The 16,172-nt window shown below is 37.1% G+C and overlaps 1 protein-coding gene across 3 annotated transcripts in view; it reads right to left on the reverse strand.

Annotated features, from left to right (window-relative positions):
- The window catches only part of LRRC28 (leucine rich repeat containing 28), a 54,321-nt gene that overhangs the window by 18,210 nt on the left and 19,939 nt on the right, over positions 1-16,172 (reverse strand). For all 3 annotated transcript variants that reach the window (XM_055715851.1, XM_055715850.1, XM_055715849.1), the window contains exon 6: positions 2,212-2,418. In XM_055715851.1, the coding sequence (XP_055571826.1) occupies positions 2,212-2,418 (207 nt within the window). The remainder of the gene's footprint in view (positions 1-2,211; positions 2,419-16,172) is intronic.

Below are 16,172 nucleotides of genomic sequence, written 5' to 3' on the forward strand. Positions count from 1 at the left end.
AACAAGTTCTACTAGCAGCTACAAGGGACATACTTAGATGAGGAAGAATGGATTCCTTGGCATACTAGACGTCAACCACTATATGAAATAAAACACACTTTAAGAAACATTAAGCAGTATGTTACAAACTTATTTCTTCTAACGTGGAGATGAGAAAGAGAAAAAAACCCATATTCTGTCAGATGAATAAGATGTCTGCTTCTGAAATCAACTCCCTCATCAAAAAAATTGACAACCCTGGCTTGAATATCACTTATAGATATCATAGATATTTCTACAGTATCCTTCACTATTATTTTATGTCCTTACTCAGTCATTAACTAGTAAAGTGAAGTTGGATGTAAGAATACACACACACACAAAAAACTTCAACAACATGTGCAGCTAGCAGAAAAAATGCTACAATTATGCCTTAACTTCAGTAATACTCCAAGAAAAATATTTTCCCATACAACAGAAGACAGATTTAATCTTTTTGCTTTTCAATGCACTAACTTTCTCTTCTACTTTATTTCATCACATCTTGACCACTCTGAAGCTGCCTGATTCTTCAGAGGAAGGATTAAACATTTACATTTATACTGTGCTGCTTTTCCTCTGAACTCTAGGATTTATGATTCAGTTTCATATCCACAGATAGCAAATTATCTCCAAATGTTCACCAGTGAGTCACTATTAAGAACTACTGAACAAGGTCAATTGACAGTCTTTGATGTTTCCCGTTATTTTAAAAGTTCCTTTTGAATGTTTTGAATTTGAGTCTAAAAATAAAGAAAAAAGAAGGTGTGTCATTATATTAGAGATTTATTTCCTCCTTTTGAACTTAAAACACTTCAGCAGATCTATGGCTCATCCAGGTCATAGCTCACTCACAGATAAGCTACTAGAGCAGAAGTAGCAAAAACTTTTACCCTTTAATATTTCATATCTCGTCTTACTGAACAGCATCTCATTTTTGCAAAATTAAAAAGATTCAACTTCCTGTCTCATGAAAGGGAGCTAGAAATATTTGCCAACATAGCAGAAGTTACTTCGGTTGTTTTAGTTAGTACTGTGGAAGCTGGATGATGCATCCTGGAACTCGTTTTCTCATTTATAGAATGATATATGTTGGGACATCACTAAAACACAATGTCTGGAGGTATTATTTGCACTTACTCTCCAGTAATATAAACTAAGGTGCTAAAAAAACATTTTTAAAAAAAAATTAAGAAGTTCATCGACTTCTTTGAAGACTAAACTGCAAGTACTAAAAAAATTAAGTTAAACCCACACAATGTAATTAAATTAGAAATTATCTCAGTTTTAGCCACCTCAATTTCCAGCTTCTTTTCAACATCATTATCATAATTTCATCTGCACCTAATTAACACCAAACTCTGATTATATTCTCAGAAAAATTATTAATGTCTATTCAAACGACATGTCAGATCTGTATGCATGTCTATATTTCAGCAGAGATTAGCCCATGGCAGGGCTAAAAAGTAACAAAAACTGAAGAGAACTTGCTTTTCACAAGCAGAATATACAATCCACACTTAGTGACAACACAGCTATTTCCCACAATAAACCACCACACACTGACTGCACCTCCTACTCATGAAGACCTGCTTCAACACTTCCGAACTTCGAAAGGATTGAGGAATGGCAGATAAATTCTCTCCTGCACTACTACCATGGAAATTTTGATGGATGCCTACACACAGCACAAACTAAACTTTCACTACTGACATTCCTAATGATGAAAAATAATTTATGTGGTATTACTGGACTTCCACAACAAGTTTTAAACTAGAGATGAAGAATCTTAAGTTAAATCATCAGATCCAGCAAACAGAAACAGATCATTACCCAAAGTGGTACAATTCAGATTACATAGTACTATATTTAAACACAACATTGTTTAAGCTTTTTTCCCCTCAGTTAGTTAAAAATAAAGCAAATTTGATTGCTGACCTATTGCTTTAAAACAGACATGAAACCTCAACCTGAATTTTTTTTGAATTAACATATTTTCCAACAATATGATCACTGTGACAACTCCATAAACAGTTTGCAGAGACTGCCGAAGAAAATCACTTGGTACTCCCCTTTTTTTTTATTTTTTTTTGAGGGGGGTGGGGTGGGGGGAGTGTGTGGGGTGTGATGGAAAGTTTGTTTTCCTGTCTCTTCTCTAACCCACTCTCCAGCCCAGCAACAGTGGTGACTCACCAAGTGGCAAAAATGCAAGGCGGTTTCCAGCCATGGAGAGCTCATTGAGGCTTGGTAGTTGGCACAGGTGGCGGGGAACATACCACAGGTGGTTTCTGTCTGCAGTCAAGTACTGCAGCGAAAGGCACATATGCAGCCTTTCAGGTAATGTTATCAAACGGTTGGTCGAGATGTCCAATGTTTGCAGCTCCCTCAGGTCTCCAACCTCTACAATCCAAACAGAAGGCATTCAGAATTATTCACGTAACTGTTCTCACAAACATGACTGCAAAAAAAAACCAACACTCACATAGATCAAAATCAGAAGTTCATCACCTAGCTGTTGTGGTTTTTTCTTAAGATACTGTTCTATCAATCCCTGTTGAGAACCGAAACTAATTATCTCCATCATCTTCATATTTAAAATCTTTTTGACAAAGAACAGTTAGGCTGTAGGTTTAAATATGACATCTCTCAAGACAGAGCATTCCTGAATTGTGACAATTACTACTGTCAAAAATATCAAGCAATTTCCTGGTCCTAAATCAGAACTGGAAAAAACAATCCGAAACAAAACATAATACATAGCTTGCTGTTATTGATGGTGTTTTGCACGACCCCAAACTCATGCAAATTCTAATTTTTTTTAAAAAACATTTGAGGATGCACTGCTCATATCCATCTTACTTAAGATTCTCTTGCAATGAGACTTACAAACACATGCATAGTATTTCTTGCTTAGTGACAGTCTTTCACCCAAGCACACTTCGAAACAACAGCTCTCTATTCATAATACAATTCAAAAGGCTAGTTTAAATTAGGAAAAAGAATTCTTAATAACCTGTAAGTTATATTGTTATATTTGTAGGAAGATACTACAGTAAGTTCTAACCTATAGTTGCAATAATTACAGCTTACAAAGATTTTCTTTTTTAACATTTTGAGAATTTTAAAAGTAGATTTTGTATTTTAAGTAGTATTGTATAGGGTTTTTTTATGTAGGTAACAAGTTTTTAAGTCTGCAAGATGTGATTACACAAGTAGCCTCACTTGTACAACAGAGTGATTTTCCCTGTGTCTGGCCTGTTGGGACCAGGATGCACTTCTTCAAGGACTGACTGACAAATATATTAAGCAGCTTTACAGGCTATCTCCTTCACACCAAAAAAAACACCACCAAAAACCCCAAAAGCCTTCTTGGAAGTAGGCATGGGGTGATCAGAACATGAAACTCTCAGTGGATTTAGTTATTCTTTAACAGTTCCTCTAAAAATCGGGTAATTCTATAAATTATTTTCCCCAAACATGGGGAAACTGTAAACAGTTTTGCTTTCTTTTTAAATATTCTACAGCAATGGAAGCAACTCATTAAGTGCTTGGTGCCCCCAAGTCCTACTACAGTTTTCAGCATCTCGCAGAGCCAAACGTACTTGGCTCTTGTCTGAATGAAACCAGTTCTTGCATCTTGCATCTGATAGCTACTAAAACAAGACTCACTAGAATGTTGTACACTGAAAACACCAGACAATCTGCACAATTTACAACCTATCATCCAGAATTTTTTAAAAAAGATATAAATAGGGTAACACTGTTCAAGTTAAAACTAAATAGAACCTGTTGTGCCCTTAAGCTTTCTCTGCAGCAGGAGCTAGAAAATTTGCTATTCCCTGAGCTCTGAGGTAGCACCTTGTATACTACACCCAAAGAAGAAAACAAAACACTAGGTTCACTGCAAGCTGTCTTCTACACAACAGGAAAAAGAAATGGCCGATCTGAAGTTGACCTTGGGAAAGGCAGCTATAAACTTTACTTTCAAGACTGAAAACACAAAAAGGAAAAAAATGAAAGTTTTAATTCAGTATTAGAGATTTTCGAACTACTAATTAAACAAAATGTGTGTGCACATTTTAAAAGGAGTTTCTACCCACCACAATCCCAGCATTAACTACAACAAAGAATCAACATAGTATACGCATCCTTTTATAAAACATTACTGACAGAAGCAGCTGCTATACACAGACAATCATATTGTTCAAACCTTAGTTTTGATGTCAGAGGTATCATAAGATTTTAAAAGTTTGTTGTGTGTGGGTTTTTAACTACAAGTTTGAAAATGAATGGCAAAACAAAATAATCACTACTAAATAGCGAAAGACTACTGTGCAAAAGAACTGCAGTAGAGCTCATTTTTAAAGAGTTTTATATTCATCACAAAGCCATATGCTTGAAAACAGTGACAGGAAGAGAGCCACCTACATTCAGCCAAACCACTGACCACATGCAGTCAATAATAGACCTAGCTATTTTCATGCACTAATCTTTTTCTCTGCCACTAAAAACAGTTTTCTAGTTCAGTTTAGGTCCAAAAGCCCATAAATGTTATGGTTGGCAAAGCTGGCAGAGTTTCAAAGGCATTGCTAGAATGATATGTTTCAAATCTAAGCGGAAATAAAAGTATTCTCGCTTTATCCTTCATCCAAAAAACACATACTTGCCCAAAACTTCATCCTCTCTACCTTAATCTTCCAATGTGTACCAGATGTAAACATCTACTTTCAACATACAGCACCATATGTTACAGAAACACCCACCGACCCATAATGAAGTTAAAAAGTAAACTGAACAACTTCAAGTGCCATCAGATTAAAGATATAACCCCCAGACTCCCCACCATGGTGTTGAAAGCTCATTTTGAAGAACATGCTCAGACATTCACTAATGAAAATAGATTGATATCAATCTCATTAAAGCAAAGGAAAACCATAAAGAGGAATAACACAAAATCTAAATAGCCCATTAATAAGTTTTCCAAGCTTTTAGTTAATAAATACTATTATCCATGCTTTAAAAATCTTGCAACATAAACACTGAAGAATGCCTTAGCTAACAAACACAGACTAACAAATCCCTCTCCTGCTATCACCTCATCAAGCACCAAGACACATGAGAGGTGGACTTTGGAAATTTCAGACATACCCAGAAAAGAGAACAGCTATTCCCAGACAAAAAGAACTGACAAAGGGGCTTTTATTCAGATTCCTACACCACCACCACCCCAAAAGGATAAGAAAGAGACAATCATTATACATCACCATTAAAACACACTGAGGAGTTCCAATTACATTTCAATGAAATTCATATATGTGTAATTTTAAACTTCTATTAGCTCTAGGATTAACACTATCAAAATCAACATGGCAGAGCACTCAGCCCCATTTTGGTACCAGAAGCCCAGAAAAAAAAAAAAAAAAAAAAAAGTCCTCAGTAGCTTTGCTAAACCCCCAACTCAGCGTGATCCAGATTTGTGGAGGCACACAGAGTCCAAATGTGAAATTCCTGTGCTGGTTCTTGGACTCAACTATTTCAGCTGTGTCCATCTGCACGGATTACTGCCTTCACATATAGCTGGGCAACTCTGTGGCTTGGCCATATGGTACAAATGTGTTCATGGCGTAGTACACACAAAGTGGCTGACAGACTGTAAATCCACACACTACCTTACCTCATAGAAACTTAAATACAGGCTTATAGTGAGAGTCCTCCTACAGCCTTCTGAAGGTAGTTTCAGTGACACAGACATACATATAAATACTTCAAGCTGTATTCTAAAACTGCCAGTGCTTGCGTAATTAATTCTATCTTTTTCATCCTCAGTAACATGAACATTCAGAACCAATTACCGTGGCTCCAAAAAGCAGCCTTTGCATTCATTGTAACAGCTTTCCCAACCACTTGGAGAAAGGGACAAGTGAACTGTCATCTTATGTGTTTGGGTCTTCAAAAGATAACTGCCAAATAGATCTGTCTCTCAACTCAAAGAAAAAAGAAAAATTGCCTTTAAAAAACAAAATAAAGTGAAACCTCGAATTTCAGAAAATTTCCAAAAGTATTGGCCTTCCAACAAAACTAAATGCATTTGTATAAACATACCGAGCATCGCATCAGGGAAAAAAAAAAATAATCTATTTCTGATTCAGGGGGTTTAGGCACCACTTTTTAAAATTAATTCTCACGGGCTTATGTGAAGGAAAAAAAACACATCTGGAAGTAAGCAGCCTATGCAACATACAGTAATTGCCAAAGGCAATTCAAACTTCCTTAACCTTCTGGGGGCACAGGCCTCACCAGCTGCATGACTCAAAAATAACTAACAGTTTTCTTCACATTTCAAGAGCAATCCCACCTTTCCCTGATGGGCCATAACCCAAAATTTCATCCAAAGATATATGAAACACATACACAATTGGATTTGAGTGCATGGAAGGCATAGATTTACTTTAAATCAAATGGTATCTAAGTCTTTCCATCTAAGCAAAGGAAAAAAGGGGGAGAGGAAAGGGCTACAGACCTACCTGCATGAGAATGCACCTCAAAGCAGGACATTAAGAGTAAGCAGACAACCTACAAGGAATGGAAAAAGGGACTGATCAGCAAAGGGAGCTGGCACTTAGCGGTCAGGCTGCAGGCATTTAATGAAAACTGCCAGGAGGCCAAGAAAATGGGAACTCACAAACAAAAGGTTTCTCAACAAGAAATAAAGACCAAGGAATGAAGAACTGGTGTCAATAAGGGGTAGAAATTTGGAGGACAGACCAAATATTAAATCAGCTTTTTGCATCATTTTTCCTGTAAGAATAATGCTGCATAAGAGGACAGAGACAGAATACCTCACAGGAACAAGGACAAAGCACTGGAAATTACCACATCCATTATGAAAATGAAATGAGGCTGCTTAAAAATTTTCATCCAAGAATACTGAAAAAAATGGGTTATATATCAAAATTGCAAACTCAGGCATGAGGATTCTCAATGAATTTTCTGGGGTGACAGCCTAGGGTTGGAGAAGAAATGTAGAACCTGTGTTCAAAGAAGCCTGAACTTGGCACTCTTCAGCATAACAACTGTGCTAAGGGGAAAGAGCAACCCAGAGTAACCAATGATTGGAACATAGAAAGCAGAATGTAAGTGCAACCTGGATCTTTCTGAGTGTAGATCATATTGTACTTGCTTATCTTTCTGTGATACAATTTCCTGGTTAATGGTAACACCTAAGTATCACATCTCATGGCAAATTACTCAGATGGAAAAAAATTACTCGTGGTGCTGTTCCTCAAGGGTCTACTTTGTTTATAATTTCCATTTTGTACCTTGGTAAAAAAAAAAAAAAAAAAAAACCCACTAGGTTTTGGTTTGCTGTCAACACAAGCATTTAAATTACGGGTAACGTGGTAGAGAACTGAAGTATCATACAGGAAAAAGAGCAAGAACTTTTAGACTTAAGTGACTGAAATGGAATGAAGAATAACAAACTAAGCATGGTAAGAAGGTGCCTCAAGTCAGGCCTCTGAAACAATCAAGGCAGAGACTGGGCTTACCTGTTCACTATTGAATGGAAATAAGCCACCAGTGAAAATAAGGAATTTCTATTTATAGACAGCATCTTATTAGGAGCAATGAAGTATGTTAATATACCTTTGTATTGAAGGCAACAATGATAGTTTTGCTGTTATCATACGAACATTCACATGTAACACTCCGCTACCAAAGGGTTCTAACACGGGGGTGATCCTCTCTCTTGCCTGCCATCCACTCTGCAACGCCAGCAGCATGTCGCCATTCCAAGGCTGCAGCACTCTATACTAAAAATCTCCGCTGTATACCACCGAGTAATGTTTTCCCCACTTGTGGTACCTGAAGGGACGTACTCTTACGCACCCTTACAGAATCAGGCACTGTAATGACTGCTGCAATTGTGAAGCACTGGACTTCACGCACCAGTGATCCTTTCCTGTCCTGGGACCCAAGAAGAAAGTTGGTGGCTTTGGGAAAAGAAGTGCTAAAAGTGACTACTGTACTTCACCCTTGAAATAATGTATTAATCAACTTCCACGAACCCAAGTACAAGTTGCACTTCCCTATTAGACCTGTAAAACCATGCAATGGTGAGTAAAAGGTGTTAGAAGTCTTTAATACTTACAAAGCTTATTACCTGTCCCATTAGAAACAAAAAACGCAAGTCTGTACATGCCTGTGAATTTGAATTGTGATACTATTATCAGTTTAAGACTGTAATGGACAGGAAATACATGTTTAAATCACTAAGAGCTTGATGGAAAAGATCTCCTTCAGATCTGTTCTGGGAAGTCTCAGGAGGACTTAAATAGATTTTAAGATGGTTAAAACAAATTAAATAGCCTATTATATATTACATTACATTTACTGTCCTACCACACAGCTCACATTTCATAGCCTATAAAAATTAAATTTTCTAGCACAAATTGGCACTTATGATAGACTTGTGCCATCCTCAAACAAGGAAGTTTGACAGTAACTGAAAACCGGTATCATTAGATTTAAGGACAAAGAAAGGGGGAGGCAAACTGAATCACATTTACATTTTGACACTACTGTATGCAGATCTTTTACTGTATTGTTAGGCTTGAGAAACAGAACAGAACAGAAACTCTCTCACTAAGAGACCTGAAGATGTTTTTTTTCTTTTGTATTTTTCCCATGTAGCCTAATATTTGCTCAATATTTTAACAAAGAAGAGGAACTGGAAGAGATGTTGTGATACTGCAGCAACTATTTTACAAATAATCTGTTTTTAAGTAAGGTCCTGAGTATGAGTTCAAACCCATAAAATAAATCTATTTAAAAAAAGTACCTCTATCCCAGCTGATCAAACTTTAATCTATTACTTTTAAGGCAATACTCATGGCTGCTCTTCACATAAATATCCTAGCTGGAAAGAATAGGGCAAAAGATTTTTCTGGGGCAGGATTGTCTTGTGAATAAACATAGCCATGTAACCCAATTCTCAGTTCCACCTACTTCAACCATAAACTGTATTGTCTCTTCTCCAAAACACCAAAGCAGCAAACAAAACCCAAGTGAAAGATACATACTTCTGAACACACCCAAACAGAATCTTTTTTTTTTTTCTCAGCCTTGCTAAATGTCACATGCAAATTCAGTACCAAGCCCTATTTATTTCGTACCATCATTCACAGGCAAAGGTGAGAGAAGTGGCTCTCTAAATCCAATCAGTAATTTTAGTTCAGCTAAAACCAGCCGAAAACAGACAACAAGCATGAGGGTCTCATTAAGTCAAACTCTTCCAAAGGTCAGTGGTACCCCATCTTTTACCACAATTAAACTTCAATTAACAAAACTGGCAGCCTTCTGTATTTTACGGGTCCAGCAGTCTGTGCTTTCCTCAACATCAGCCCATCAGCACTGAAGCACCACCGAACAGATCCAGAGTGCTTATTAGGTTGTGCTCTGTATTTCCCCTCAGTGCAGGTTTGGAATTCCATTTTCTTCCATAATTTGATGGTCTCAATGAGAACACTCAGAACAAAACAGATGATAAAAATACCAGAAATTAACATGCATGAGAAAAGTGGAAAAGGTGGGTGGAAGGGCAAGAGGGGTAGGGGAGGGAACAAATTGTTTATGCACAAAGGTAACTCAAGGCCATGAAACCATCAGGTTTGCTGGGTTTTTTGTTTGGTTTTAGATTTTGTTTGTTTAAGGGTTTGGTTGGTTTTTTGTTGGTTTTTTTTTTTCCTGTAAGACAACAACTTATCCTTTTGTTTTGTTCTAGTGTACTCTGCCTAGCACTTTACTGCCCCACCGCAAGGTACTATTGCTATGCAAATAAATAATAGGTGTGAAATTAATATATAAATATTATTCTATGGCTTTACTAATTGATATCCCAAATTTTTTATAAAGGAGTCAAAATGAAGTGTGAAGAGATAGAATAGTACATTGCATGAAAAGTTCTGCTAGCACCTTACAGAAAAGTCTCTTATTTAGGCAGTGATGTATTTTTGCTTTTGTGTTTCCTTTGAGGAGCAGCTGCTTTCCTTTTTCTAGGTGTTCCTGGGTGGTACGAACATAAACAAATGTGACATGAATAAAGCATGAGACCTGTTATGTTTCTCTTGTTTATGTCTTGCCATCTTCACTGCTGCACATTGTCTACAATTCACTATGCACTAATATCAGTGTATAGAAAGGGGAAAAAAGCCCTCCAGAAAAACTCTGTGCATAAAAATAAAGAGATAAATGATTTGAACTCAAGATGCTGGCCAGCTAGAGATGGCTACTTAAGTGCCTGTTTTGATTAAGTACAACAAACCAGTAATCACTTAAAACTAAGGCAAACAAAATAAGCATACTAAAGAGAGATTAAGGATAGCTCAGGAAGCCACAGAGACAGGGCCAGTCCTGGCTATAAATTATAGGACAGCTTTTTCCTTTCTTCTTCTTCAAAGGAAAAACTTCAGATGAACACAATGGACTGGTCTCTGACAAACGCAGATTAGTAGCTCCTAACCCATTACTACACTGGTATCTAAATAACCCAAGCAAAGACCTAGCTGTTGTGACTGTTAATATCAATTGTTTCCAACCAAGTCAAAACAGGCACATCTTTCTTTCCTTTTCTTGAGGTTAGTGAGGTTCTTCTCCGCCCCCCCCCCCCCCCCCCTCCTCTCCAAGAAGTACCTAAATGCATAACAAAAGCAATAGGCCCAGGTTAGACTTTCATCTTTCAGTGGAAGTATTATGCTATATCAAGCCAAGTTATGCTCAATCTTAATACTGGAAGATATCAAAGAACCCTCTTCCCTGAAGGTAACCTCTGCCTCTATAACAAAAAAACACAAAAAACAAAAAAAACCCCAAAAAACCCCAACAAAAAAAGCAGCTACAAATTTGAGTAGGGTGAGGGAAAGGAAAAGACTCAAAGCAAGAACTTAAGTTTGGAACAACACCTATGGCAGTGGAGCCACTGTATTTGTTTTTCGAAGGAATACTAATGGATGGGATTGTCTTAACTGAAAGTCCTATTAAAAAAATACAAAGCGTTCTACCACGCCACTGGAAGTTACTACAAATTGCAACAGTAATTACAGAGAAGGGACTAACTAAACATTCACAGCAAACAGGCCCACTATAATAGAGGCGCATCCTTCTCAAATATGGACTATGGATCCAAATGACCTTTTCTAGCAGCAGTAGCTTCTCTTGCTCCTCCTCACTTGCCCAGACTGTTTGTGCTGAGCAGTGTCTTTGCAGTCACCTAGCAAACTAGCTAATTCACCAGCTGAAAAGGGTAGGCAGGAGCTACTACTATAATGATGTGGTTACTGAGAAAATGATATGTACCAGCTACTAACAGCTTCTAACTAACATTATCACCAAAAAAGATGACATTTGACTTCAAACTCTACTAGCAATGTCCTGATTTTCAAAAAGCTGAGAGAACTACAAGCCTTATCTTAATCAGTGGAAGATACTGCTGTTCAGTGTTTCAAATCAGCACCAAGTAGACAAGTAAGGCTTGCAATTATACCCCAAACCCCTCACTCTGTCATTACGAACTACATACCTTTAGCTACACCAATAAGTAGTCTTAGTTCATAAAGCTCTCAAACATCAAATAATTACCAACTGGAGTCTACTTGCAGTTGCTTGGTATCAAAGCCTTCCATAAAGAATGACAATTTAATGCTGATTTGGACAACACTAAGGTGTAAACAGGTCTTTATTTTAAATACTACTGCAATAAGATTAAGATAACTGAAATACAGGTATCAAACTCTGTGTGTGTGACATGAACCACAGGAAAGTTAATCTCACATAACACCTCCAGTTCTACACATTCTCTTTAAAGGCTTTTTCCATTTAGATCTAGTGTCAGTAAATGACGCATTTTATTTTGCCTCAGTTTATTTAATAGACTACCTGAGTAAAAACAAGGATGTCGATAAGTAGCACTTTAACACTCTCACAACAGTAAGTATAAAAGAAAATTGTATTTGGCCAGCAAGGTCAAAATGGAAATCAATACATTATAAAATTCCTCTATTGCACAGCACTAACAATCTGTGTTTGTTCACTTTCTAAGACTGAATGACTTTGTTCTCCAATCTTCCCTGAACACTCAAGTACTACTAGTAAATTGCATTTGCTTAATGCACAAGTAAAATTAACTACCCGTTAATATACCTAATCACTGCACATAAGTTACAGAGAGCTTAGGGAACAAAAAAAACCCAATCAAACAAGGGAACCAAAGAGACAAAAGTACATTCATAGATAACTATTTATAAAGACTTCAGAGTTTAAGGGGAAAACAAGTTAACTTTTAGCACCCAACCCTAAAAACTACAAAAACTAAGCTTCAAGAGCTAACTTTTTCTGTCACAAATGTTAATTTGGTGCAACAGAAAAGAATCTTGACAACTTCAAATTATTAAGAGGTTTTACATGAAAAAAATTAGTAGCCGATTATTTTAGTTAACAGATAATTTTCTTCTGAGAACTAAATAGCTGAATATGTTCTATCAACTAACATCTACTGAATTTCATGATCAAGTTTGCAACCATGCGCTGCCATAGCGGATATACACTCTTAACTTTTACCAGCCTTGTTACAGTGGTGATAGCTACAATGAACTGTGCTGTTGACCACTGGTTTGTTTTTTTTTTTTTTGCCTTTAAAACAACGGTGGTAAAGGCAGTAAGCATGGACATAATCTTCTTGAAAAGCTGATTTTGCTTGTATGGCTTACTTTGCCTTTGCTTAGGACCCTCCTGAATTAAGTCAGTGCAGCAAAACAAAGTTAGAGACCTTTGGCAGTACAGCAGACTGAAATCAGTAAAGCATTTCTACTGTAAACTGGCATTTGCAAAGCAGTTACTACTGCCATTTCCTTTTTCACACATTTACAAACCGATGAAAAATTTCAGAGAAAAAAAGACCTTGAGTTTAATATCTGTTCAAAGCTGAGGTTCTTTGAAAGCCTGACTAAACACTATTGAACAGATTGTCTGTATTAAAGAAGTTTTCATAATACAAAAACACAAACACCATTTGTATATGAAACACATCTTTCTCAGCACACATCCAACTTTCCATCTCTGTGGTTTAGTCTCAGCCCTGTCAATACACATCTGTCTTCACCCATGTGAACAGCTATTGGAAAATGTTTATGAGAGAGGCCCTGAGCATCTTAAAACTCTAAGTACAGTTTTACGTTCAGAACCAGTTCTAAAACAAAGACACTTAGAAATATTTTAAAGAACATCTGTTCTGAAGCTTCAGAAGTGAACTTCATATATATCACACGTGTCCTGAACCAGGCAATCGGTAAAGTCGTATCTTTACTATCAGAATCATCATCAGAAGAATTCAGTGCTGGCAGACGAGTTACAAACCAACTTTTAATGGAATTCCTTTACTTACGAAGCTAGTCTGATATTAGCCTCTGTATGACCACTCAAGTTCAGGTTAATTTCTTGAAATACGTTAACTGTCAATAAGCGATGCTTTTTTTAAGAACAGTCAAAGGGAAAAGACTTACTAGAAGTCCCACATTCTTCCTCGCACAATGTAAAGACAGGCTAATACACGCGTTGTGCAAGAAGGAGAATCCACCTCATGACAGCCCCAAGGTATGTTACTCAGAACATGACTGTTCCCAGCCATAACATGGAAAACCCCTTGTATCAAATTCCAAAGAAGAGGCTTTGCTGTGCTCTCAGTAGAAGATTCAGCATGTTGAGGGAACTTCCAAAAGGAGGGGACTGACACCTTAAAAAAAAGTTACAGTAACTTGTGTGAATTTTATTTTAATGTAGCTTTTTCTTATGTAGGATAAAGTTGAAAAATGCTAAAGATTCCGTTTCAGGGTGGTTTTTTTTACGCACAAAAGCAAACACCTCCTCCCCCATATCTTAACATAGATCCAAGCCTTCTCTTACAATTAACACAACAGTGACTGCATTCATTTTCAGCAGTACTGAAAACAGCTGTACAGCAAATCAGCTGGACAAGCAATGAAGTATCATACTTTCTCAGTTATGAAGATTATAGAGATGCAACCAAGAATTTGAGGGGCAGGAAAAGATTTGCCATAGCTATGAATCAATCTGTAGAGCTTTAGAGCCCACACAGGTAATACGTAAAATTAAAGCAACTAGGAATGTTCATTTTTTAGATACATTTCTCTAACTTACACCTTCAAGCACTCAGAACAAGACTACAATGCACAACTACATGCCTACAAAATTAAATTCCTGCTAGTCTGCTTTACTACATCCTAGATTCAACTCCACAGGAGTAAGACTGAACAAAAGCAGCTAAAGATGGTCCACTTTTCCTTCCTCTCCTCTGCTATGCAGTCAATAAACTCACATAAAACAAACACCACAAATGGAATAATTACTGAATTCAAACACAAATGTGGCCACTTCCAGAGTTATTTTTTTCTGTGGTATATAACTGTGTCACTATGAGTCCTCTCCATAAATCTCAAACAATCACAACATGAAAAAACAAGTAATTCTATTTGACCTTCATTATTTGGGTCTCTGTGCCAGGTTTAATCAGTTCTCACATGCACAATCCACTTTTTAAAAACAGACTGTAGAAATACATTTTTCAAACTAAAAGGAACAGAATGCATTGTTTTGATGCTACAGCCTGAAGCCCTTTAACTGAGTTTTATCAAAGTATACTCTATCACTGATCAAAGCAGCAATGACAACTTAATGTTCTTTAAAGTTATATATTGAAGCATAAACTTCCCACTTTTGTCTTGTGGCCTCCGGCTCAGCATGTCATTGGGAGTATATTCAAAGGTCAAGAGACTTTCTTTCAGAAGCCCTCCGTTCCCAAGTGGCAGTTCTAATGACTGCAGGAATGGAGAGTAGAGCAGGGTAGATAATTCCATCAGGGCTCTGTTGTCATATACCCTAGAAACTTCAGGTTGTAATTTCTTCTGTCAGATGTTTGAAAGATTACTTTGTACATTACTGTATGAACTATTTGTATGTGGTAGCAGCATTTCCATGTTACCCTATTACTGATTTTATTGTCATCTAAAGACCTTTTCTCACTCTAGTACTGAAATCAGTACTTCATTATAAATTCCTTTCAATTAATTATTTTGCATATCCCATGTGACTGGCTGACTTTTCAAAGCAAAGTTGTGAAGATACTTGGACATGCAAAACTTTTTAAAAATCTGTATTTTAACAATTTACTAAGAAATATCAAACTGAGTTTACTAGAAAAACATTATGCAATTTTATGTTTAATGAACTGTGTTGAAATGAGTTCTGCTTAAGACCCCCTATTTAATAAAAAGGCATAAGAACAAGCGACGTAACTACCATGCTTCCACAGTTACATGTACTATCTCCAACCACTCCATAGAATGCTTGTCACAATTACTTAAAGGACTCTAAAAAAATCTTCAAAATTCCTGTCCACCCCCTCTCCCACACAAAAGGAAAACCTCTGGAGAAACAACACTTACAGTGACTTGAGAAATCAAGGACTGCTGAAGAGAAGCATGAGCCAGTATTCAAGAGGCAGTATAGAGAATCCAGTTAAATCTGCTCCCATACTCTCAGGAATGCACAAATCATCCAAATACCTCACCATTAGAAGCAGCACTCAAACTCCTTTATATTGGCACAACTCCTTCATCTCCTACCTAAAAGCCCTTGAGGGGGACAGCTACCAGGGGAAAAGCCCATGGCCCAGAGCTTAGAAAATATGTGTTCCTGCAAAGATTTTACATTTCACGAGTACTGCAAAGCCAGAAGCACAACAAGCTTGAGAGAACCACTGGTAATAAATAATTAGGTTGGCTCTTCTCTGCTCCATCCTTATTTTACCTATACTTCACCAGGTTTCTTACTAACTCCTTTTCAGAGAAGGAAAGGAACAGTGCAGAGGCTGGGGGTGTAATTATGGGGCTGGTGGAGCCAGATGCTGCAAGTTTGATGCATAGTATCTTTCACAAGGATACCACATGGACTAGTAAGGAACAAACAGCAACATTGGCCCATTCTCAGAAAGTAGTATCAAAGCACTGAAAAGAGGCATCTGGATGCTTAGAGGAAATAAAAGACTGAAAATAAATAACTGGGCAACAGCAGATCACCGGCAGCCT

The sequence above is a fragment of the Falco cherrug genome, chromosome 7, assembly GCF_023634085.1.
Source record: "Falco cherrug isolate bFalChe1 chromosome 7, bFalChe1.pri, whole genome shotgun sequence".
NCBI lineage: Eukaryota > Metazoa > Chordata > Aves > Falconiformes > Falconidae > Falco > Falco cherrug.